The following is a 26,456-nucleotide window of genomic DNA, read 5'->3' on the forward strand; positions in this document are numbered from 1 at the left end:
TGGAAATATCTTTCATCAAGGGAAACTGGGAAATCAGTGGGCTAAGGCCCGGGAGGTAAATGCATAACAAAAATGGTCCTGTACTAGACTCTTCATTTCACTCTTTGTGCTTTAACATAAGAATGGTATGCTTTGCAGATGGATACTGGAGATTCAGAGAGGTTAAGGAACTCGCCTCAAAGTCACCCACAATTAAAATAATAGGGAGATTCATGCTCATGATACCTGTGCTATTCTTCCTGAAAAAAATATTTTAATTTTGGTGAAATATGCAAAACATTTGTCCTTTTAACCAGTTTTGCAAGTACACACTTCATGGGCATCTGAAATGCGTTTTGAGAGTGGACTGTTCCTAGGTTTGAATAAAAATTTCAAAGTTTTAGGGTTTTTATTTCACTGATATACTTACAAAGCTAAGCACAGGTATCTTTAAATCTGAAAACCAACACAAAATTTCTGAGCTCAAGTTTTAGAATGTGTTTATTGGCATCAACAGTGAGAAAGTTCAGGCTGGTAAGAAAGGAACAGAAGTAGCTTTGGTACTAAAATGATTCCTTTAAACTTTTCTTACACAATATGAATTAAGGAATGTTTTGTGGTAGTTGGAAAAAAAAAAAGTGAGCCATTGCTGAGGACACATTAAAGAAGCATGCTCTACTCCAGAGAACCTGCTTGACACTTGGATAGCAATGTAGTTTCCACGAAGCCATGTGGATTCCAGTATATTTTGTTACTGTTTATTTATAATCCTTTGGTTATGTGGTATTTTTCTTTTCATTTAGTTTGGAATCTGGTTTCGCAGTTGCTCAATAAGTACATGTGTGAAGAATTCGTTCCTACTTTTATGCTTGTGCATATTTAAGTAATATTGTCAAATTGATTTAAATAAAACCATGATGGTTTAGGAGGATATTTTCTCTTTCAAAGGTATGTATCTATATGATCAGTTTAAGATCCACCCTACAGAGGTAATATTCTTTTTATAAAAGAATTAAATTTGAATCAAGAAGTCATACTAGTCAAGACAGGCTAATTTAAGCTTCAATAACAAGCAAGCCCAAATTCTCAGTGGATGAAACCATTTGCTTTACATTAAACTCATTGCATCTTGGTAAAGTACCAGTCACCACATTGGGAAACAAACTGAGGCATTCACCTTCAGAAAAACCTCTAGTCTAAGTGGAAGGAGTGTTCAGGTGGTTCTCTCCTTCAAGTACATGCTCTGGATAAAGGAAAAGAGATCAGCAAAGCAAACTTTGAGGTAGAAGTATACCATCTTCTCAGATGCTCAGGAGACACAAAACAGGTGTTTGTTTATGGCAATAGTGCCTGCAACAGAAAGCATCTCACATCTTTCCATACAGGAGTGCCCATGGCATTGCTGGACACTTCTATTCCCAACCAAAATGGCAGATGGATTTCTTCATAGGCAGTCATTGCTCTGGGGTTATAGCCAAATTGGGCTGCTTACCAGCCATGTGATATGGGCACAGCTCAATCTCATTTCCTCTCTGGTGAAAGAGAGATGTCAGTTGCATGGTTTGTTGAGAGGCGTTCAAGCAACAAGTCATGTGAAGCCCCTCTGTTAATTTTACATTAGTATCCGAATGAAAGTAGTAGTATTAGTCTTGGCAACCAGTCATACCACACCAAGGATTAAAAAAAAAACAAAAAACAAAAAACAAGATAGCAATGATTTCGCCCAACGGTGTTTGTCACACAATCAATATTTTCTCACAAAATTTCCTGAAAATTCATATGAAATTTCCTTAGGTGTGAGATAATGAAACATGAAAGAACAGTTCATCAATATAGAAGCAAATTTCTCCTCTTGGCTTGAAAATGACAAAGCATTTTATATGGCCCCAAAACTATATGGCCCAATATTCTTGCAGAGTTCCACATTTAAAAAAAAAAAAATTGAGGTTGAAGAAAAGAAGTACTGTCTTGCCTAAGAGGCAGTTTGAGCTAGAATCAGTCTGAAAAAAAAAAGTAAATAAATAAAAAAGTATTTCACAAAATAGTGCTGTGGGTAGAAACACAGGAAGATTATACCAAAGCAACAACTTCTGAAACTTGTGTCATCCCAATACCTCAGAATTCCAGCTGAGAAGAACTGGATGGTATCCCGAATTACTAACTCTAATTACTTTTATTTCCCCCAAGCGTTAGTCAGTTCAGGCTGCTCTTACAACACATCACAGACCAGGTGGCGTCAACAACAGACATTTATTTCTCACGGTTCGGAAGTTGGGAAGTCTGAGATCATGTCGCCAACATAATCAGGTTCTGGTGAGGGCCCCCTTCCTGGCTTGCAGATGGCTTTCCTCTTGCTGTGTCCTTACGTGGCAGAGACAGAGCTTGAAAGAGGGAGAAACCTTCTAGTCCTTTCCTCTTCTTTTAAGGACACTAATCCCATCAGAGGGATCCATTCTCATGACTTAAGTCACTTAAAACCTAATTATTTCTTAATTACCTTTGGGAGATATCCTTGGGTTAGGGTTTCAACATACAAATTTGGGGAGGGGGAGGCAATTTTGAGGAGGGGATGGCACGTTTATGCCTCCATGACACTAAATGAGCTTGTCCTAGAAAATGTTCAAAGACATATTGATTGCCAGTTTTTTTTTTTCCCCCTTCCACAAGCCTGAAATTATAGAAATGAACATGATGGAGAGAAATCCTTCTTCATTCCCTCAATCAATTTTTAACAGAGTGTTTTCCTACCAGTCCCTGTGAAATATCCTGATGTATCTATTAGTGAGCATACAGCTCACCAAAAAGACTTGTGGAGGTCTAGCAAGAGTTTTGAGATTCTTTGTAATCATTTTTTGAAATTCAGTTCTCCTCATTTCACCTTTTCTAAATGATGCTTTGAACCCCAGACATGTGTGAATTGACTAAGAAAATAGATTTAGATTTCTAGTTGAACAATTTCATTATCTGATTATTCTAGTTAACTAGATGCAGAGATCTACATTTCACTCCAGGGGAATTTTATGATTGTCCACAAAAAGAAAAGTAAAGATAAGTGACCTCTCTAAATGTATTAGTCAGGAGAGGTTAGGTGACTTCTTTAAACATCTCTAACAAACACACTAATAAAGCTTGGCTTCCTAAGCATGCTAAATGCCCATGTGGATAGGAGAGGTCTCTACTCTAAACCGTCTTTTCAAGGAGTGGCAGGTTTATGGAAACTCCATTTGGGGGTCACTAGCTCCTATAGCCTAGGAAAAGAGATTTGGTGAATTGCACATTAGCTCTTTATCACTCTATCACTTTGTTAATGTAATTTCTTATTACATTAATAATTTATTAATATCATGTAATTTCTCATTTGCCAAAGCAAATCTCAGGGTCATAGCTAAATGTGGAGAGAACAGAATACTTCAATCTTACTATGCACCTGGAAGAAGAAAACCCAGAATATTGCTGAATGGGTCTAGTGACTACTATACTGGGGAAAGAAAAAGAAGAAGAAAAGAAAACAGAACAAGTCTTCAAATTATCAAAAAAACAGTGTCTCACATTATTGATGTGAATAAAATCCCCAATCAAGGATAATAAAATGTTGTCAGCTATATGGTAAAAGGTCTGAACTTATATTTGTTGCAGGTAGTTTCCCACATGCATTTCATGTCCATACAGAGCACTGCCTAAAATGGGAAGCAGGTACAAATGAACAGAGCTAAATTGGGGCTGGGATGAAGTTACTGGAAATGGATTATGGGCCAGCTAAATGGGGAGGCACATTTATACCTTTTGTGGGTTTTATTGGCCTCATTTCTCTGAGGAGAAATCATGTGTTTATGACATGACTATACTAGTCAATAGTCATTTTGAAAGAAGGAAAGTAGTAATTTGAAAGTAGGAAAGTTATAGCCCGATTAGGCAGAAAAGTTCATTTTCACTTAAATTGCTAACAGGAGAAATTAATGGGTCATTCTAGAAAGAGACCCTAAACTTTTAAAACTTATCCTTTTGGGGGAATTATCTAAAGGCCTGGGATATGTTTAAACAAACCTCATTTGTTTCTTTTATTTGGGTACAATCATTTGCTTAGACACATATTTTTAAACTTTAATGTATTGGTAATAACAAAGTTTTTTGAGTGGGGAAAAACTCAAACTAGCTCAGAATCTCCCCTAACTTAAAAAAAAAAAAAGTTTTGTACTTTCCAGAATAACAATCACATTTATAGTTTTCCTTTTAATCTTTCTTGGCCAAAGTCTACAAAGCAGGAGGAAAGGGTGAGAAGCAAAATCTAGTGATTTACTGTTTAATTGTATTTTTCTCCCTGCACCTGAAATTTTTACAACAAAGCAGGGTTAACATTAATACTCCAACCACCATAGAGTGAGCATATTTTATCACATAAGTAATTTCCAAGGTGAAAATAAAGATATCCAAATGTACAGTGAATTCTCTGTGATGAGTATTAATTTTTTTGTTTTAGTTTTTAAGCTATCGACAATTATATTTGGCATTATAATTATTGAGTACTGATATCAAGCACTTCAATTCCCCCCCCCCTCACTTAACCTCAAAGTAAACCTATTTTTCCAGATGAAGAAATTGAGGACAAAGAGAAGTAACTAATTAAGATTGGAATATTTAGGGGAATTAAAAATTGTGGTGACATTTCAGTCAAAATGTCTGATAATTGCAATGCTTTTCCCAGCCCAGCTCTAGAATATCAAATTGAAAAAGGCAATAGCACATTTGTTTATAAACATATGAGTGAGTGGCCACTCTATGCCTTGTTCTGTCATAAAGTCAGTGACTAAAGAGCTGAAAAGCCTATAAGACACAGAGGTTGAGAAAAGTGGGTTCTGGTATCAGGCAGGTAGGCTTGGGGTACGTTCTGCAATGGGACCTTGGATGGGCACTTTTTTTTCTCTAGCTTCAGTTTCTTCATCTGTAAAATGGGAAATAATAGTGAAGTAGGGTGGTTCGATGCAGTACATTGTATAAGATGCTCCATAATATGCACTAAATAAATACTAGATTTTATTGATGTGGGATAAGTCACAATAATAACTGTAGAGAAAACAATATTTTCTTTATTAAATAATATTGTCCGATGTGATATGAGTATTAGGGACTAGGGACAGACATGAGCCTTAGAAGGGTTTGAAAGATGCCCTTTGAGTTCCATCTCCCCTTTGCCAAGTGAAGAAAGGGGCATTTTGGCGGTGTTCAAAAGGGCAGCCACAAGGCATGTTTGCAGGCTTAGTCAAAGAGAAATAGTGAAAGTGAATGGGAAATCAGCGATAGGAAGGTCCCAACCTTCGTGGCGGTAACGCGGGGAACGCTAGGAGACGCTAGGTGGAGCTATGGCTCCATCATAAGAGAAGATTCTGGCACTCGCACATCTCTCATGCGCTCAGAGTTGCGCACCGAGGTGGGGCAGAGACTTCTTGGTAGGTTTGGCACCGTCTTCACCGCAGGCACCAAATAATAACAGTGATAAACAGAATAAATACACAAGCGAATAATCCGAAAGCGGTTTCTTTTAGGACACACCGTATCAATAACCAGAAACTGTCCTCAAGAAATGATCAAGAGCTCGGAACTGTCCAGCAGGGACTATTTTGATCTCAGTCCTCCTAATTGCTGGCCGACAGGGGGACCGGCCTTGCCCGCCAAGAGCTGAGCAGGGCGCTAACCTGCAGACTCAAAGAGCGTTCCGCCCTCCACAGGAGGTTCCCCGCACCTGCAAAGCCAAGGGACCAGCCTGCCCTTGGCCCCTCAGTCAGCATTTAGCCTGCTAAACTTTCTTCTGGCTAGGCTTAAGTTTTTAGGAGTTCTTTGCTAGGTTTCACACGCACAAATGTGCACACGAATCACGTACGAGTTCAGGTTCTACACATGTGTATGATGCTGTTGCACAACAGACAGTACTTCTGCCCATTCACACTGCACTTACACAAGTTAGTCTCGTGACACACGCACACACTATCCATATACATGTGTGCTCTTGCTTGTGTGTACCTCTACCTCCTCCAGCACAAGCGCACGCAAAAAGCTAAGTGCACGCTGCCACTTCCCAGCACACACACGGACTGTAAAGTCCCACAAAATATGCAGCCACCCTTCGTTGGGAACGTATTTGCACACTCATAAGCATCTCTCAAACAAAGATAGCAAAGGCGGTACAGCGCTGTGTTGGGAAATATCTAGAGAGTTGTGCCTCAAAGGAAATACGAGTGCAAATTTTTTTTTTTCCACCGGGTCACCTCTAGCGCTCCTGCTAAACTCGCTCCCCCCCCCCCCCCGCCTTTCTCCTAAGTAAATAAACAGGTCTATTCCTCTGTTCCTTTCCAAAACTCCGCAGGCCCAAGTTTCTTTTACTAGAGTTTGCGCTACGTAGGGGTTGCTAATTTCCAAACTGCTGGAAAGCTCTCTTCTCCCACCTCCGAAGTGCCTTCTATTGAGGAAGCGGGATTTCAAGGTCCCAGACTGTGGACAAGGGCCGAAGGGTGAGTTTCGTGATGCTCTCTGACAGCTTTGGACCTATGAGATAATTCCCGGCTGTGTCCCCAACTGTATTCTCCGGACTCAAAATAACTTGAACTTTCTGTATGGTCACGACAAGGGAGTATCATCTTCTACCCCAATTAAAGCACATTCGCAGGTGTCTAGATTTCCGTCCTCTGATAGACGAACCGATGTCCCCCCAAAAGTCCTGTGTTTAGCTTGTTTCTTTCGGGAAAGCTTGTATGAACTCTAAGACCTCAGCTAGGACTGGGACGAACGACTGACTGGAGGCCAAGTAAATGTAACAGTCAAGGGCTGGCGCTGGATGCCCAGATGCTCCCTGTCCCGGTAGGGCCGGGAGAGAAGCGCAGTCGTAGCTGACCGCTTGAATGCGCATTCAGTCGGAACACTCTTTAGGACTTTTCTAGGGAACTCCCCAGCACCCTCTTTCTCTCCTCTGCTGTAAGTCCGACCCCCCACCGTGGGAGGGGGCTTGCGAGCGCTCTTTTCCGTGGACCTGAATAGGGAACCCAGACCCTGGGGAAGGAAAGCCACGGAATCCGTGAGCATTCTGGGGTCGGAGACTCACTCTGCCAATGGCTTGGCTCCCAGGTTAAGGCACAGGTCCTGGAGAATTGTAGTTTGGCAACTGTACTAGCTGTGTAGTATTGGACACTTTTTTGTTTTTTTAACGCTTTCCTCATAGATTCTCAGTTTCCCCGCCTGTAAAATGGGAGTGACCTTATCTGTCTTTTTGATCTGTGATGGAAATTCAGTGAATTTATGCTGGTAAAGTCTTCCACAAATTATCTATTATTATCTGGGACGCCCCCACCCCATCCCCCGGCCCCGGGGAAACCCGAGAGAGATTTGTCTGAACCCCTTGCCCCAGGGTCCTGGTCCTAGCAAACTAATCTCTCCCACGTGTCTCTACCTCCTGTCTGTGGGCACCTTTGTCCTTCTCTAGGTCTCAGTCCCCCTGCCTGTACTGCGGGGGGGAGGCGCGCTCCTGGGATTGGTAGTATCAGACTGCGCGAGCAAAGTGGCTCCACAGATCGCGGGAGTCGGAAACTGGGATCAGAGTCCGGATTTCCGGTGGAACTGTGGCCTGCGGCTCCCACGCGTTCCCCAAGAGCTGAGGGTGAGGTCACCGAGGGAAAGGGTTAGGGTTTTGCTGGCTGGTGGTCCTGATGATGGACCATTCTTGTCCGCGTCTGGAGTGCGGAACCCAGGCGCTCACAGAGCCGCGCAGGGGCAGGTCTGGCTTTCCCAGACGCTGGGTTGCCACCGACTCATCCCTTTCCCTGCGGGCAGCTGATGGGCCTGAGTCCATCCCCGCCCCCGCCTCAGACTCCAGGTTTCGGGGGCGACTCTTCTGGATCGTGCCGCACCTGGAGGGATTTTGCGCTTTGAGCTTTGTCACCCTGTTTTCCTCTTTCCAGTCTCTTCCCCGCACTGCAGGAGGCGTCTGCCTTCCCACCTCACTCAGGGCAGTCTCTAGCAAGTGTCAAAGGTGAGGGGCCATTCCCCCCACCCCCACCCCGACAGGTTCCCCTTACTAGGGGAACGAAAATTCAAGAAATTTTCTAAGTGACAAGTCCCAAGTCTGGCCTCCTGGGGGCGGACGAACCGAGACGATTCCCTCTTTTCCTCCCTCTCTCTCTCTCTCTCTCTCTCTCTCTCTCTCTCTCTCTCTCTCAGATTGGGGGATAGGGGAGATAAGGGACAGGTTTCTACCTGAGTCCTCAGAAATCTTTGCAGCGACTCAAGCTCTTCAGGAAAAGGAATCGATTCCCCTGTGCCTCAAGAAGGTCGGTTACAACCAAGGAGTAGAAGTTAGGGGCGAGGGATGGGGAAGGAGGGGTTTGCTCACTGGCATGAACTTCCTCGGAACGGGAGACCTTGCGAGCTGTGCAGCCCCGCCTGCGAGATGGAACATTCGGGCAAGTGTGGTTGCTGCCTCTGTGCGTTGAAGAAACTTCGAGAAGCTCAGGGAGAGACTTCATTCCCTGGAAATGCCAATCCTCTCCAATGGCTCCTTGGAGTTTATACAGATGAAACTCGGTGTGCTGTTATTTTTTTCATGCATAGGTTCGTTTCCCCTCCCTTCTTCCCTCCCTCCCTTCTTTCTCTGAGATGATATATCAGAAACCAAGAGTATCCAAATATCTTTAAATATGAATCCAGAGGCACCATCTCAGAGGCTCTGATTGATTGGTCAAATCTGAACAAGGCCTGGAAATCTGCATTTTCAAGAAGCCTCCCCACCCTCCAATCCCCTATATGACTAGGGTATTGAGTCCAGTTTATCAACTACTAAAGTCAACTCACAGGTACACCGTAGATCTTAGGCAATGCACTGCAGGTCCTACATGCATGCATATCTCCACAGGAGATGTGACTATAAAGTAAAAAGGAGGGAAGCAGTCTGGATTCACACTTCACAGTCACCCCTGCACAAAGGCTTTGTCTCTAGAGGTGGTGCCAACCTCACATGAGGGGGAGATTTAGAAATATTTAAGAAATTCCTTTTCAAAGTTTAGAATTCACTAAAGAATTCTAAACTTTGTATGTCTCTTTCCCACTTTCTCTTTTTAGCCTCCTTTCTACTTAAACATTTATTACAGTCTGGGAAAACCAGGTTGAAAGCACAAGGACACCCAGAAGAAGAAAAGCTATGAACACTCTGCTTGATTAAAATATAGTCAGCACCCCAGGTGAGGTAACAGCCAAAGTGCATTAGTCTTATCAAAAAGATTTCTGTCCCCCCTCCCCCTATTATTTTTCTGTCTTCTCTAGCCAGGCAGATGTGAAAAATGCCTCCCTCTAATTTAGTTCCTGGGGATTTGGCTCTGGGGGCAGGAATAGGACTGCTGAAGGCTCCTTTCTCTGTGCAAATTTCTCACTTGAGATAGTCAGTTTCAGACACCTCGATGAACACATCCTTCGCAGATGTTTCTAGATTCTGCTTGACTCCCCAGAAATCCCTCTGTTGTATGTGTGTGTCTTGCTCATTCTGGACCTCAGAACAGCAGTGTCTCTCCTTCCCTGGCACCTTTCCCAGTGATCAGTTCCTTTACTGTATGTTCTCTATCTCTGCACCATGTACCCCATCACATTCAACTTGGAGTCCTGCAGACTGTTCACTGGATAGTAAATTGTAGGCTCAAGGAGTTAATTAGAGGGAGGCATAGGTCTTGAGCCAGAACTATCTGGGACTCACTGATAAGAGGGGTGATCTTTGCTTCCTGACCCCTCTATCTTGAAAGTCCCCTCTGAACTGGGGAAAGGGATTGGCTCTGGGAATATTTGGGGCTGGGGCATCAGGTTAAGCTTGGAGCTTTGGAAAGTTTTTTTTTTTTTTTTCAAGAGAAAAATAGACAAAATTTTAAATTTATTTTTAAACGCAGGCAGTTTCAATTATACATTTAATTTCCCCCCACAAGTCTGCCACCCTTCCAGTTTCTACCATTATACCTCTCTTGAGCACCTACTGTATGCCAGGAAGTCTGGTAGATGCTATGGGGATCCCCCTGGATGAGAATAATCTCTTCAGGCGTGTCTTGGAGGAGATGACATTAATTATGGTACCAGGAAGAAAGTCCTCAACACACAGAGGTGCAGAACAAGTGCTTATGAGAGCTGGGCAGGAGATAGTGTTGGAAGGAGATAGTGGCCGTGCATTTGCAGGCCTGGAACACACGTTTTCACCCAGTTTAGGGATCAAGAAGTTGTTCCATGTTCCTGTTGTGCCAAAAGCACAAAGCTTAACTCTTAACTATCTCCCTCCATTCAACATAAGCATGTGTACCTTTCCATCACTGACCCTTCCTAAATCAAAGGGCCAAAGGCGGCCAGTAGAAAGGGAACCTGGATTTCTGGCAGAGAATTTTCCCCCAAGGGGTCTTTAGCAAATTTGGCTGAATTCCTCTGAGAGCAATGAAACAGAAGTTCACCATGTGCTTATTAGAGGTTACAACCTGCTAAAAAATGATGGGGCACACTACCCACATCTAGCCATCACTTTTGCCAGCCACAAGCATATATGCTAAAGGTAGAAGACCAAGTTCTTCTCTTTCCTTCCCTCTCTTTCTTCTTCTCTTATTCTTCCCCTCTCTCTCTTTTATTATCCCCCGCCCGCCCCCCGCCATGGCTTCCCCCTCCTTCTTTCCATTCCCTCCCCCAGCTCTCCCTATCTCTGCCCACACCGCTGGAACAGAATTTAGAGAGGTTTGTTTACTCCTCCTCCCCGCCCCGCGCACTTTTAACAGGAAGAGATTCTGCAACAACCAACAAATCAGAGATAGATGTGGTTGTCGTTTCTCCTAAAGAAGAAGAAAAAAACTACTTTGGAGCGGGGGTGAGGAGTTGGAGACTGAATTTGAGAAAAATTTTAAAACGCACCCTGACCCAGTCGCAGTGAGACCCATTATCCCACTGTTCACCTATCTTCACAGTAACCCAAGAGAAGTGAGCGTGTAAGAACAGTGCTTAACACCGCCGGCCTCGGGTTAGTGAGGAGCGAGAAGCGTTTCAGAGGCCAGGTTGGATTCAGAGTCTGGGTCCCCCACTGCCAGGGGATCCACAAAGCCTTACTTGAGCGGTCCTGAATTCACCCGCCCCTCCCAGCGTGGAGACAGTGTCTCTCCGCAAGCTCCCAACACCGACCTCGCGACCCATATTCCATCCCACCACCCCGCCTCAAAGCGAAGAGGTGGGCACCTGGGACACGCGTCCTGCTTTTTCTGTCTGGGCTCTCCTGTCTCCTCCACTTTTGCCCCCGACGTCCCAGGACTGCAGAGCAGGACGTGGCATCAGCCCTGGGAGAACGAAGCCTGTATGCCTCGAGCGCGCCCAGGGCGCAGCAAGGATGCTAAGGGACAGCAATAGCAGGGATGCAGATCTCCAGCTCAAATCCCTGGAAAGGATACCCCCCTCTCCTTCCTTCTGTCCCCTTTTCTGCTTCAGTCGACCAGACTCCTCCCCAGCCCAGACGCCTTGCTCAGCGCTCCCTCGCTCGCCACTTTGCAAGGAACTTTGCCCGGCTTCTCCGCGCCACCAGGAGAAGGATGTTAATGAGGGAGCGTGGCCTGGCTCCGTGAGCAAGCCAGATCCTCAGCGGCGATTGGCTGCGGCAAGGCGGAAGAATGACGTTATGCAAAGAAGGGGCGTGGCTTTGAGGCTTGAGCCCCGCCTCCTCCCTTTGGGGTTAGTGTGCCTGTGTTTAGCTCTGGGGAGAGTCAAACTGGATTCCATAGGGAAAGCCTGCAAATCACTTCTATTTTAGCAAGGAGAAAACAGAATCTCCATCCAGCAGGGTCCACCCCTCTCTCTTTCTCCCTGTCCTCTCTTTCTATCTCTCTCTTTCCCTCCCCCCCCTTCCTCTTTCCCTTTTTCCCCCCTTCCCCCCACCCTCTCTGGTGTAGCTGTCTACGGCAACCAGCGTCCTCCTCATCTACACGCACTGAAAGGAAAGAAACATCTTTGGTTGGGAGAGAAGGAGGAAAAAAAAAAAAAAGAAAGGAAAAAACTTGCCTGGTTGTGGAAAATGACACTTGAAGTAGCAAAGCCGGCAGCGCGAGTTGAGTCTATTGTTTCTTAAATTGCTATCACGTTTTTTTTTTTTTTTCTTCCTGCTTGTTCAAGTGAAGGGTACCTCTACAAAAGGAAACTCCAGCCCCTCCTGTTCTCCACCGGCCTGTGATCACTACCAAAAAAAAAAAAAGAGAGAGAGAGAGAGAGAGAGAGAGAGAGAGAGAGAGAGAGAGAGAGAGAGAAAGGCAAAAAAAAAAAAAAAAAAAAAAAAAAGCGAAAAAAAAAAGCACCCAAACCAAAAATCAACCAACCAAACAACCCCCAACAGCCAAGCATACATCTCTAATTTTTTTTATTTTGGTCTTTTCGTTGGATTTTCCCTTTCTTCTTCTTTTTTATCCTCTCCTTTTTTTTTTTTCCGGGTTATCGCTCTGTTTTGAACGAAGGTTTACATTTTTTAAAAATTTGCTTTCCAGCCCGCCTTGATCTTCTAGCGCGAGTTCATCGACTCAAAAAAAAAAAAAAAAAAAAAAAAAAAAAAAAAGAAAGAAAAGAAAAGAAAATCTCTGGTTGGCGTTTTTCTTTTTTTTTTTTTTTCTATTTTTTTTTTTTTTTCTATTTTCGAGGGGGAGGAGATTTTCCACAAGAAAAGGTTGTTTTCATGTTTGGGATTCAGGAAAGCATCCAACGGAGTGGAAGCAGCATGAAGGAAGAGCCGCTGGGTAGCGGCATGAACGCGGTGCGGACGTGGATGCAGGGCGCCGGGGTGCTGGACGCCAACACAGCGGCGCAGAGGTGGGTATCGCGCGGGGACAGCGGCCGAGGGAGCTAGCCGCTAGCGGGAGAGCTGGGAGGCGGCTGCCGCCGCGGCTGCCCCGGGGCCGGGCCGCACAGCTGCGTCCGCTGCTGCGCTCTGCTTGCAGCCTGAGCTCTGCGCTCCCCGGCTGCGTTGCAATCGTCGCCTGCGGCCGGAGAACCAGGAGCTGCCTGCAGGAGCCCACGCTTTGCCGGCACTTTCCGCTGCCTCCTCTGTGACTGTTTTCATTTTGTTTTAACCCAGAAGAGGCGTCTCGCCAGCGTGCTGTTGGATATCTGTGTTTTGTGATCGTTCTTTCTTTTCTGTCAGGCTATCTCTATTTTTCTTTTTTCTCCCCTCCTCTTCTTTCTTCCTTCCCTTCCCTTTTTCTTCCGTCTTTTCTTTCTTTCTTCCTTACTTTATTTTCTTCTCCCTTTCCTTCCCTCCTTCTCTTCCTTTCTTTCCCCTCCTTCCATTTCTTTCCTATTCTTTTCATTCCTTCTTGTCTCTCTTTCCCCCTTATTTTAAATTCCCTCCTTTCATTTCATTTTCCTCTTTACCTTCATCTTCCCTTCCTTCTGTCCTTACTCTTCTTTCTCTTCCCTACTCTCCTCTCTTTCTCCTTCCCATTACCTCTCTGTCTCTTCTGTTTTTCTCTCCCCATTTCTCCCTCGAGTCTTCTCTTATTTCTCCTATCTGGTTCTCCCTCCCTCCCTCTCTCTCGCCTTCAGTTTTTCTCAGTCCATCGGTAGAATAGCAACTCCCAACTTTAATTCTGACATCTCCTAAGTCTTCCCCACCCCCTGTCACCATGGCCTCTTCCAGCCCCTCTCCCACTCAAAGCTCCCCAGATGCTAGACATTGTGGCCCGAAGGCACTGCCCTTGGAGGTTGACTTGAAGAACTTCCCTGGGCACACCCAATGCCCTTTTCCAGGGGTTCCTGGTCCCAAGCGTGAAACAGTGCCCTTTTAATTCCCGGCCACCAGTTGGGCTTAGGGGAGTGGGAAACCTGGTGGCCCCAGGCCCTATCAGACTCAGAGAGTGCGGAAGGGAAAGGAGGAAGATGACTAATTACATCATCCCCAGCTTCCCGGGGCTGGAGACCAGAGTCCCCGGCACTGTTACCTTCCCTGCCGAGCATAAGGTTGGGGGTAGTTGGTAGTGAGAGTGAATTGGGTAACTGGGCTGGAAACGAAAGTTATGTGTCTGTTTGTGTGTGTGTGTATGTGTGTGTGTGTACGCGCGCGCGAGTGCGCGCGCGCCCGGTGCGCCGTGTGTTTGTGCATGTATGTGCCTCTGTGCGCTTGTGTTTGGCAGGTTGGGCTGTCAGTGGCAGTCGGCACCCCTGGAGCCCCAGCCTTCAGTCTCCCAATGGGGGAGCTCAGCCAGCAACCTTGGCCCTTATGATTTCTGGAATGATTGTTAGGATTTCTGCAGAGCAGAGAAACTTTCCCAGGACAGGTCTTTACAAAACATCTTAGTTCTTTCTCCCACAGAGACCACCCCGCCCCCGCCCCCGCCAACTCTGAGTCCTATCCTGGACTCTTCTGCACATGTTTTGGGGTGGAAATTTGGCTTCCCCAGGCTAGGCGTCGGTAATTGGGAGGTTTCCTGGAGGGTGGTTGTTGCAGCGAGAAGCGGAGCGTGTCTTCATTCATTCCCACCTGTCCACGTACCTGAGTCAAGAGATTCTACAGAGTAGCGGGAACCCATTCCCATGCCCCCTCCCGCTAAATTGTAAACTTTGGGCTCTTTTCTTCAAACCTCATTCACTGCCACTTTTCTTCCCCCCCAACTCAGCGCAGTTCAAGTCGGAGAAAATGCCTATAGCGTCTGTCTCGCGCGCAAAACCCAAACAAAACTTTCACACCTCTTTGGCGAGTTTTGAGGACGCGCTCTGCCCTCCGCAGGGAGGACAAGCACAAGCAAAGACATGCCTACTGGGTTGTTGGCTACTCCTGGGGGGCCTGAGGGGTCCTGGAGGGAGTCCACTGGGGAAAGAGGAGGTGGGTGTTTGAGGGTTTTCGGGTGTGTAGTGGTAACAAGGGGGGGCGCGAGTCGACGTCTTGCTTTGCCGTCTAACTCTGCGTTCTTTGGCCGCAGCGGGGTGGGTCTGGCCCGGGCTCACTTTGAGAAGCAGCCGCCTTCCAATCTGCGCAAATCCAACTTCTTCCACTTCGTCCTGGCTCTCTACGACAGACAGGGCCAGCCCGTGGAGATCGAGAGGACAGCCTTTGTGGGGTTCGTGGAGAAGGAAAAAGTAAGTGGGCGCAGCGCCTCCTCCCCTTGTTCGCGGCTCGGGGAGCAGGCCCTGGTGCCTTGGGAGGCGCGCTCCTCCATGAGTGCAAAGCATTCACAACACACTCCTGTGAGGGGTTCCCAAGCCATTTCCCGTCCCGGACGAATCTGGGCTCCCAGTTCACGGGGTCCTCCTCCATAAAAGTTCGCGTGGAGCCCCTAGAGCTGGAGAAAGGCGAGCCCGGCTTCACAATCCACTGTCATGGGTGCCGGGATGAACTCGTCCTCGACTACCAGACCACACAGCGCCTGCCTCTGATGGTCCAGGCCCGCGTCCCCAGGCCCTGGGAAGAGGATCACCCCTTCGCGCCCCACGGAATTTTCTGGAAGGGGAGAGAGAGCAGTTTGGGATGGGAACGAAGGAGGGATCACAGTTTGCAGCATTTTCTGTTGCTCCGGGGCTCACCGGCCCGGGGACCCGGCTTGGGGAAAGTTGCCTCGAAGTTGGTCCACTCGCTCACGCCGACCTCTCTCCTGCGTCTCTTGTGTCTTTGCGTCCTGCTGCAAACTAGGAAGCCAACAGCGAAAAGACCAATAACGGGATTCACTACCGGCTCCAGCTCCTCTACAGCAATGGTGAGGCTCTCATCCTGCCTGTGCCTGCACCCTGGGGTTCCATGTCGGGTCAGGGCACTCAGGGATCTCCAGGTGGAGTAAAGCCTCCCCAGGGAAGCTCAGTCCGCCATCCTGCAGGTGAACACACCTCTCCTAAGTTTCCTCTTAGGAAGTTTCACCGGAACAGGCCTGGAGTGGCCTCAGGGCCGCTTTGTCCCTCCAGTATGTACTTGAGGCCAGGTGTAATGTCCCAGCCTTCTCTGAGCCACTTGCCTTCTGAGGCCTGTTCCTGAAGTGTGGCCCAGACCCCAGGCCCGAGGATAGCAGTGGTGGTGGCCTTAATGGCTCTAGGCGATCGCAGAAGGGCTCTTGCCTGGGAAGGAAGAAGAGTCAAGTGGGGGTCCTGCTCCATTCCTAGCTACAGTCTAGCTTCTTAGAGCACCTGGGCTAGGCCAGCGGCAACTCTCTGGATGCTGGGGGAGGGAGGTCCAGGCTCTGCTTTTCCAGGGATGGGGGTTCCGATTCGCCTGGGATCCCTTGCCCCATTCGTGTGGTTGAGTGTACTTTAGTTGTTCTTATGATTTGTTTTGTTATTATCGCCCCCTTCCCTCGCGACTGATCCCCTCTCATTTCTCATTTAATTCTCTTTCGTTTCCTCCTCTTTCCCCCAGGGATAAGGACAGAGCAGGATTTCTACGTGCGCCTCATTGACTCCATGACCAAACAAGTAAGTTTCTTAATTCCTCGCTGTGGGGGTGACGCTGGGGTCACAAATTTCCGGGGAATCAAGAAGCTGGTAGCTCCACAGTGGGAGGACGAGAACTCAAACCCTCCAGGCCAGTGTGGACCTGGGATCACGCTGCCGGTGCGCCTTCCCAGCCCTGCGCGCACTTGCGCCTCCGCCTGGAGAGCGGAGCTCGACGGCTCCTTCCCTCCAAGGGAAGCCCAGGCCTTGGGAATTGAGCCCGCAGGGTGCTGAGTGAAGTGGATGGGGGCTGAACTTCCTCTGACTTGGCCCCAGAGCCCCAGGGGGCGCAAAGAGCTCTGGGGCGGTTCGGGCTTAACTTCTGAAACCCAAGCCAACCAGGCCTCGCAGGGGAGGCCCAGGGCTGAGGAGTTGGAGGCTAGGGGCAAAGGCGGCTTTCCGGGAGTGGCCAGAGGGCCAGGCACAGATGACCACTCCACAGATTTTTTTTTTTTTTAAAGGGGGGTGGTAGTGGAGGGCAGAGTTGGAACAGGGAACGACAATTGTTAAAGATATTTTGCAAAAACCCTCCCGCTTTTGCCTCCAAGTTTGGCAGGATGCCAGGCAGCATGAGTGAGCTTGCGGTCTTAAAGGTACATAGACGGCATTTTCCTAAGCTCCCAACATGCGGTGTCAGGCAGTATACATTAAGGTTGAGTTATGGTTTAAAAGATACAATTATGAGCCGAGTCAGAAGAGAGGCCTGACATTTTAATGAGGCGCAGGAGCTCTCCCCTTCTTAATTTTAAGAAAAAGTTTAGTTTCAGAATGAAGTAGCTGGTTAGGTAGTTGCAGAACTTAGTAGCAGAAATAGGAAGACAGCTTTATAGGGTGGGGGAAAAGAAATCAGAACAAAGAGAAAAGTTATTCATTGTGTACTACCAGCATTTAGTAAGAGGGTTACAACTTGTTTACTTGATTGTTATTTTAAAATGTTCCCTTTAAAATAAGGGAGGTGATATTTTCTCAAAAGCTGCCTTAGAAAGCTTGAAATCAGGGTATGCATGCTTATTTAAAAACTGCTTTTAGAGATGCATGGCTTAAATATGTTGTCCAAAGTGCACATTAATTCGCTGTTGGTAATTTTAAAATACACTCAACAAGAATCAACTTAATAACAGCTAATTTTGATGACTGCTCTCATATTTCATTGTTACCTAAGTAGAAAACAAGAGGGTATGAAATGTATTTTAAAGAAGAATAAATATCTATTGAAATTGACCTCATGTTATTTCCTTAAAAGATTTGCCCTTCTTGAAGATTCTGCTCATTACTTATTTGTTAGATCAGAGTAAATTCCCATTTATACTTTTAGGCTTGGTCTTATTTTCTTTAATGGATTTGATTATTGCATAGGATAATTATCTTGCATAATTAAATGTTTATGTGTTTTGGTAAGTTTTTTTTTCTTTCCAAGGAGAAACACAAAAGCCTGACTTCAGTAACTTCTTCTTTTTTTTTTTTTTTTTTTTTTAACAATATCGAAACAAAAATATCTTAAGTGGAGTTTTGTTTTCAAAAATTGTCTTTGATACCCTGGTTATCCTTTCCTGCCATTCTTATCAGAGGGGGGAAAGAAGGTGGAGAGTGCAAACTTAATTCATATTCCATGTGTATTTATTAGGATTTACTTTTTAAAAGGTAAAAAGCTAATAAACATAGATAAGTATATAAGACCCGTCTGTACAACATTGACCACTGAAATGTTAATTCTAGGCAGCACAGTTTTAAGGAGCACAAAATTTGAACTGATTCTATATGAGTTAAACCTCCTCAAAACTTTATTTTAGATCTGTCTAAACAAAATGTGCCACCAAAAATTGATTTTTCCATTCTAAAATGAACTGACTTTTACACACTAGGATGGGAGAATAATCTTTTGATTTTCATAAAGCAATACGTCAAATGCTTTACTAACAAGGTCATAGAGCTTAAGGAAACTGCAGCTAAAGTCATTCTTCGATCATTGGTATCATCATAAATTCTAGAAGAAGGGAAGGAGAGAGGGAGGGTGGGAGGGAGGAGTGAGAACAAGATATAGTTTTATTTTTAATGATAGCCCATTTGAGAAAGGCAATCACCCTATGTGACATCTTTCTGAAAGTTAAAATTATAGATGTATGCAATTATATATTTTGGTGGGGAGTAACCTGAAAAAAAGATTTAGTAATTGTCTAAGTTAGTGTAAAAAATATGAAGGAAAAGGGATATTTCAAGACATACCTGTTTGTTTTCATAGTAATTGTTTAAATAACCACCTTCTCTGTAGCTTTTGATTTGAAAATCAGTTCTTGCTCATTATCCATTTGCTTATTCTTTGGTTACATGCTGTAACCGTTTTGAAAGTAGGTTATCTACTTGTGTATACATTTAATACATTAGTCTCCAAAAAGCAGGTAGATCAGCAGGAAGAAATCTACCTTTCCTTAGCTGTGACATAATATTTATATGTAGCCTTAGAGAGTAAAGCAGTAAATCCTCATCTGGCTTGTGATTATTTTATAATTAAATGCCCAGTCTGATTTTAAATTTCTTTCATATTTTATTTTACTTAAACACACAATGGTCCTTTCAATCAGAAATAAGGCTTGATATGAACTGACTAATTAAATGGTTACTTTCATTCCCCCTGGGAAATTCTTCCTGATAGACTCCAGATTTTGATTTTAGAGTGTAGAGTAAAATACTTCTGGTGATGTGAGGGGTTCTGATGACATCATAAATTGTGGAGGGAATACCTGGCCACTATTCAAGTGTCTTCTTAGTTCCTGGTTTATCAAAACATTTTTTTATTGTAGAGATATGGCTTTGTATGTATGATGTCATATCCTTAACTCCCAAGCTGGGATTAAAATTGAAAAGAAGTCTTGGGCAGGCAACATGCAAAACTCTCTGTGCATTCTACATTTTCATAGATTGTTCCTGATCTTGAGTTAGCAGCATTGAGATCAAACAGAAATGTATTCAATCAACCAAGATGTATTGATATGACACAGAGTTTCACACCTTTTCAAAGTGTCTCATTAGACTATTTTGGATAATGACTCTTAATTTTGGACTCTATCAGGAAAGGAGAAGCTTCAATAGAAGTGAGTGTGTAAGGCTCTGAGGCTCCTTACAGCTAAGACTTCTTTGAAAAATTCATAGGACATAATATCTTAAAAATATTGTTTGCCAACTGGAAAAATAAAAGTCTTGCTTTTGGGAAGGGTTTTTCAAAACCAAGTTTAGCTGGACCAAAAATAGATTGTTTTCATGTCATTGCTGTTTTTGGTATTCTATTAGTGAGCATGCAAAAAAGCCCTGTAGGATCCAGAAGTTTATGGTTGTTGCATCCAAGTAACAGTATCTACTGCAGAAGTTCAGATGAACCCAGCAGAGGAGGTCAGAGTTTCAAAATGCCTTATTTCAGATTTTGGTCTACTACTTGTAATATGATTACATTCTGGGATTCCTTCAGTGAGGTATTTATCATTAAATAGTTAAAAACCAAAACATTATTATCTCCCCTCCTACCATCTTGCTTCAAGAGTGACATTTTTTTTCAGTGACACTCAAAGAATATCAAATTTCGTAAACTTATCAAAAACAAAATGTTCCCTGCCCAAACAAAAGCTTTTTTTTAATTTTTCTTTTTTTTTGAGAAGGGAAAACAGTTATCATCTTAAACTTTTGTATGTATGGATTTAAAGGTGGGAGATGTGCTTTGGAGGGACACATAGTGGAGGGTCCAAGGTGCAATAATCAAATGCTGTCAGATTCTTTCTCCCAACCAGGCTTCTTTAAATATTGTTTTGATATTCCCAGTACTTTAAGTTATTGATGCAAGTGCATTTTCCCTATTGATTGTTTTATTATATCCTGCCATAGCTATGCATATTTGATTAACAACCTTCTCAGTTTAGGGCTCTTCATTGGTAGATAAACACATTTTTAATATATCAGTAAGTTCCCAAGAAATTCACTAGTCCAGCAGAGAGGTTCTTCCACAGATTTAGGGAAAGAAACAAAAAAAGATTGGACCAAGTTTGTAATCAAGGGCCACATTTCAGCAGCTTTCTGTCTCCTATGGTAACATGTCAAAAATGCAGGTGATTTAAATTTCCTTGCACATAGAGGAATGAAGAAGTTTGGAATTTTTATGCATGATCAGGACCTGTGTTTGGGAAAATGTAAACTCATCACAGTGGAAAATGTGTTGTTTGGAGTCTGGGGGTGAAAACAAAGCTGATGGTTTTGGAGAGATTGCCGGAGCCAGATGGCCTAGTACTTCCCCAGTCTGGCGGTCCAACTGCTCCCTCCTGGATAATATACAGCCATTTGTTCGGGGATATTTACGCTAGAGCTGTTTCCATGTGAATGTTTGAACAGCATTAAAAACGAACATATTAGTAGGGATGCATTTATCGAACTTGTATGACTATACAGTCTGTTATGTCTGTCTTAGATTGCTGAGAGGGATGAAGGAGTGTTTGGACATTGGTGAATTGTTGACATAGTTGTTGAGCAAGAAAGATTTGGTCTTAGCAAGTAATTAAAATATATAAGCTTTTGGAACCAGACTAATGGGAATAATGATAGTACTCACCTGGAACTTCTGCTGTGGAAATTAAATTAATTCATACATGTAAAGGGCTTAGAACAGTGACTGACACATACTAAGTGCTTAATAACTTATCTTCTCTTATTATTATTTTACTATTATTATTATTATCATTGCTCTATTATTATCATTGCTCATTGGTAGAAAAAGTCAATTGTATTTATTAATATGGATATAGATTCAGTTACCAAATAACCAAAATATCTTTTATTACTATTAGGAAAAGAAATGTAATGTGGAATTGATATGATTTATTTAAAAAAAAATTTTTTTTTCTGGGGCATTTGGATAGCATAGGAGTTTTGTTTCTTTGTGACAGGAGAAATGCATTCTAAAGCCCACTACATTGGGTACACATTGGCTTTTTATTCAGGGCTGTATTGTAACTGTACAGCATACTGAATATGATATAATTCCTTTGCAACTTTCCAAATTCACTTCTGAAAATGGGCCTGCTTAGCTGTTAAGCTGAAATTACATCTTTGTGATTTGTTCACTAGTAGAGAAGTTGCTAATGGAAGCAAAATAATTTTTTATTTTATTTTTTATTTTAATTTAATCCCACTATTAATGTCATATTGCTGTTTGACACAATTGTTTATGAAATGTCAGGTTTGTAGGGTTTTCTTTGGCACAGTTTAATTTTTAACTAGGGCTTCTTTACCTATTAGTAATTTCTAGGACCACACCAGCTAGTGATTTTTTTTTTTTAAATGACAAGCAGTGCAACTTGGTTGAATGTGATGATTATTATTATAGTGTGTTGATATTGTAGGTGTTCATATTATTTTTTGATTAGTTCAGTTCTCTGTAATTTGCTGCCAAAGGCATGTTGACAGTTTATATTCAGAGGATATTTCACTTATGGGTGAAGGAGGTACTTTGTATGTCCATGAACTCAGTCTCTAAGGTGACAAATTAAATTTGGCCTTTTATTTTGTGTATGGGAAAAAGAGTAAAATTTTCAAAGTTTTGATTTGAGTGGAAAAGTAGGAGCTTTGTTAGTTTTAGATAATCTTCCTTTTTCTTTATCTCTTCCTTCATTTTTTTTTAAACTAAAGATGACAAGTTTTCTGTTGTTTGGTTGCAAACTAAGAAAGTCTCCTCATGAAAGCAGTTTGTTTCTAAAAGCCTTTCAGATTTTGCTGTGCCAATGTGGAAAGTATTCTCCTTGCTCCTTTTTTTTTTGGGGGGGGGGCCTGGAACACAAAGAGTTAAAACTATTAGAAAAGTAAACAAAGAGAAGCCCTGCTCAATTCTCTGTACTTCCTTTGGCATCCTATTGAAGTGTGATCCTGGTGTATTTTCACTGAGTATTTTTCGTTTTACTGTGTGGTCTTTATCCAGAGTAAGTTTTAGTTCACTTTTAAGAGCCAGTGATACTTTAGAAAAGCAAGGGTGAACCTGGACTTCAAAGGTGCCCTCTAAAACAGTGGCAATTGAGGCACACTTAGTGTCTTGAACAATGGGTTTCGAAAGATGTTGCAGGTTAACTTATAAATCGAGCATTTGAAATTGATGGTATTTTATCCTCTACCAGTAAAACTTGCAGCACTGTTGTTGCATAAGAATGTGAAAGTTTAACAGCTCCTGTTTTTTTTTTTTAATTTATTTGGTTCATTACAAAAAAAAAAAGCAAAACCCCAAACAAAAACAAAGAAACAAACAAAACCCCCCTCAATCTGAGAGAGGGAATTAAAAATAATATGCAATATTTTCTATCTCATTTTCTGACTGATCATTAGAGGACACTATTTAGAAAGGGAAGGCTGGTGCCTCAGAAAAAGAAATCTGCTCTACTTTGTTTATCAATGTCACCAGGATTTTCAAGTTGAGATAAACTTATTGCTATTTACAATTTTACTTTTCTTCCTGGACATGCATTCCTACTGCCTTAAGGGATTTATTTGCCATTGGCAGGATTAATGTCAACATCATTTTCACTTGATACTGTATTTTTTTATTTCTTAAGTTACAAACCTCAACTTGATTCACCATCAATTGATTTATTTAAATAACATATTTTTGTATAATTTCTCTCCCTCTGCTGCCCATCTTTGCAGCAGGCTTCTCAGCCTCACTTCTGATAAACACATTGATTTATTTAAACCACTGTTGTCTTTGCCGCTCTCACAGCAGACACCTTCCTCCCAGGGAGCAGACGCATGATTTACTGTGGAGGATGACAATAAGCCTTCTTCTTGGTGTCCCATTGTCTGGGCCCTAAACCAGCTGTCTATTAAAATGGTTTCACTTAAAATAGTCAATGCTGTTTATATGCTCCTGGGATCTCCCAGCTGACCCAGCCTGGACTAGTTTTACTCAGACCCTACAAAGTGCATATTTAAATTAGGAAGAATGGCAGAAACTTCCCCAAAGTTGGTATGAGAGGATCCCCATCTTTCTGAGCTTAACCCATTAAGCTTTGCTTAACTCTGAGCCAGTTTTGATGTGTGCGTGCTAAATATAGATGGTAGAGGGGCTTTCAGTTGGGGGTGCAAGCTGAAGGGAGAACTTGGTGGCATTTTTAAGCCTGTCTTATTGCTGCCACTCTGTCTTAGAAATGTTAACTCAAATAAGTTTATCATATCATTATATATTGGATCTCATTGCACTGTTGACTTCTGGGCCCATACGATCCATATGATTGTGTGTGTGTGTGTGTGTGTGTGTGTGTGTGTGTATGTGTGTGTTTAATAAGCCTTTGCAGTAACAAAAACTGCTGGGTGGGGCTGGAGTGGCTTTGTCTTTGAATTCCACTGGAAAGCTAACCCCCCTTACAGTGAGGCTCTAGTTCACTTTAGATACAGGATTTCAGATGTAGTCCATGGTGAAGTTTTGCTTTGCTTTTATTTCAGAAGTCACAAAACAACTGTTTTCTCTCTGCCTTTAAGTGTTAAGAAATATTCTTCTATCCATGTGCAAGAAGGAGAGCAGAAACTTCAAACTTCACTCCTCCCCAGAGTTCCTAATTATTTCTAAGCAAATCCACACTCATGGTTTCATTTTTCTATGCTTGATTTAGAGAAAGATTCTCTGTTTTGACTCTTCAGCCAGAAGTGAAGTGGCAGTTTGGTATTTGGTATAGAGATGTGTTACAGAGACTCCAGGCCTTCAGCAAATGAAGTGCAGCCACCAAAGAGAAAACATGGGACCTCTGGCGATCCATATTATTTGCTTGGGGGAATGGGCATATATTTGCAGTGCAGTGTAACTTTAATCAGATATCATGGGCCCACTGATTTAAATGGAATCATAGCTTCAATAAAATAATATTCATATCATTTATAACTAATCAGAATAAGAAAATCTAGTTAACAGACCCCCCCCAAAAAAAACCCCACAACAAAATAACTTTTTTTTTAAACCTCACCAATATTTGTAAATTTATTTACCGAGTTACTTGTTTTAGTTTAGCAAGATAAATATTAAAGTTGGAACAAAGGTTATCAAGAGTATTAAGAGAACATACAAAGAATTTAGTGATGATGGGAGTTAGCAGAAATACGTCATTAGAATTTTTTAGCACCATGTATAAGATCTAATCAGTAATTTACTGTTTTTTAAGAATTTTTTTTCAGCTATGATACAGGAAATAAAGCAGGCTGACTTTTTTTTTTTGGTTTTCAGAGTATTTTTAATTAATACATTTTTCTTGAGTAAAACAACTTCTTGGGAATTTGAAAAGGTCTTTGAAGAATATAGAAACAAATGGGCTAGGGATATAGCTCAGTTGGTGGAGTGTTTGCCTTGCATGCATAAGGCTCTGAGTTCGATCTCCAGCACCCTCATTTAAAAAAAAAAAAAAAGGAATGAATCATCTGTGTGCTATGAACAGTGGATGAAAATTTGAGGCATAAGAGTTATTAACATAATGTAGATTATCTCTGCAGAAGATAGTTATGAATTACACAGGTACAGTGATAACATTATAGTGGAGAAACCTGGCAGATGATCTCTGGTGAATGGCAGGCAACAAATGGTCAGAGATTAGGTTGCCAGTAGTGGCACTGGTCGACAGCATGACCTGATAGGGAGAGTTCCCCAGCACCCCCATAGCATTCCCACCCGAAGTACATCACTTTAATCTGAGCCTGAGATCAACCCAAATAGTAGGATGTTTTGCAGAATGACTGGCCCGTATTCTTCAAAAATGTCAATGTCAAGAAATTCAAAGGCTCACAATTGTTTCATATTAGAGGAGACATGACAGCTGAATGCGGTGATTAGTATTGGATTTTCTTTTGCTGTAAAGGACATTATTGGGTAATTGGTAATCTCAAGAAGGTCCAGAGATTAGATTATTGTATTGTATCAATGTTAATTTTCTGATGTAGATAATTGTACGGTGGTTATGTAAGAGAATTCCTCATATTAAGAAAACACAGGCTGAAATATTGAGGACATGTCTGCAGTTTACTGAACATTTTTTTAGGGAGTAAAGGGAAAAGAATAAAGCCAACTTAGTGAAATGCAAGCATTTGTGGACTCTGAGCAGCAGATATCCTGGACTTCTTTACATATTCTTGCCACTTTTCTGTAAGTCTACTATTATGTCAAAGTAAAAATATTTTTTAAAAACCCTATATGGTTATGATAGCCTAGCTGTAAAAAAAAGATTCTGATTGGGCCAATGGTAGGGAAATATTTCCTCCTCAATTTTTACTTTGTTACTAAGTTTGTTTTTCCACCTGGTTAGATATAATAACCTGAATCTCTTCTAAGGATCTTTACACACTGGGTCTTAATCTGTACCCATCATTTGCATATTCTGAATGTTCCAGGATCAAAAACAAAGTAAATTAGAGCCAACTACCAGTTAGTCGGTGCAGCATTTTTATGTGCTACATAATAGTCTCTGGCTAATTTAAGTTTTGTCACCAAGAAATTGAGGGTTATGTGAATGTGTGAAAGTAATTTTATTAACGATTTGAAGCTGTGTGATATTAGTATTATTCAGTGATGCAGTGTTAAGTTAGCTAAAAATATCCCTGTGCAGAATACTGTGCTGCTAATAGCCCTGTGTTTTTCTTTGGGCCAGGTATGAACATGTAGATCTGTGAGGAAGCTGAGGTCTAAGGGAATCTTTGTGGAAGCAAAATGTTTGTGCACACATTACAAAAATAGACAAAAACATCTTGGCTGGTGAGGTGGTTCGGGATTTTGAGAGTGAGAGGCAATTTGTAATGTAGGGAGATAATTCTGTGGCTTAACCACCACACCCAGCATATGCTAGCAAGTATTCCTGTTTGGGTGGGTGTGCACCCTGTGAGAGGGCCTTTGTTTTTAGTCTATGGTGGGAAGAGGGATTTTCCCTGATTGATTGAATCCTTTGTGAAAGGATGCAGTCAGTGAGTGGATGCCTTAGCTTCACCCACACTTGTTTTCTCCTGCTCCCCACTAGAACCCTAAAATTGGGGCTGGGAGTAGTAAAGCAAGAGGC

At 42.9% G+C, this 26,456-nt stretch overlaps 1 protein-coding gene across 7 annotated transcripts in view; it reads left to right on the forward strand.

Moving 5' to 3' along the window:
* The first annotated feature begins 11,703 nt into the window (after positions 1 to 11,703).
* The window catches only part of Ebf1 (EBF transcription factor 1), a 377,119-nt gene continuing 362,366 nt past the window's right edge, over positions 11,704 to 26,456 (forward strand). For 4 of the 7 annotated variants that reach the window (XM_076856383.2, XM_076856384.2, XM_076856385.2 and 1 more), the window contains exons 1-4: positions 11,705 to 12,810; positions 14,916 to 15,072; positions 15,623 to 15,686; positions 16,337 to 16,392. In XM_076856383.2, coding sequence (XP_076712498.1) covers positions 12,677 to 12,810; positions 14,916 to 15,072; positions 15,623 to 15,686; positions 16,337 to 16,392 — 411 coding nt within the window. In that variant the 5' untranslated portion in view covers positions 11,705 to 12,676. Of the gene's footprint in view, positions 12,811 to 14,915; positions 15,073 to 15,622; positions 15,687 to 16,336; positions 16,393 to 26,456 lie in introns of all 7 variants that reach the window. The other 3 variants (XM_076856387.2, XM_076856388.2, XM_076856389.2) reach the window with 1 other exon arrangement.

This window comes from Callospermophilus lateralis, chromosome 5 (genome assembly GCF_048772815.1).
Source record: "Callospermophilus lateralis isolate mCalLat2 chromosome 5, mCalLat2.hap1, whole genome shotgun sequence".
In the NCBI taxonomy this organism is placed as follows: Eukaryota; Metazoa; Chordata; class Mammalia; order Rodentia; family Sciuridae; genus Callospermophilus; species Callospermophilus lateralis.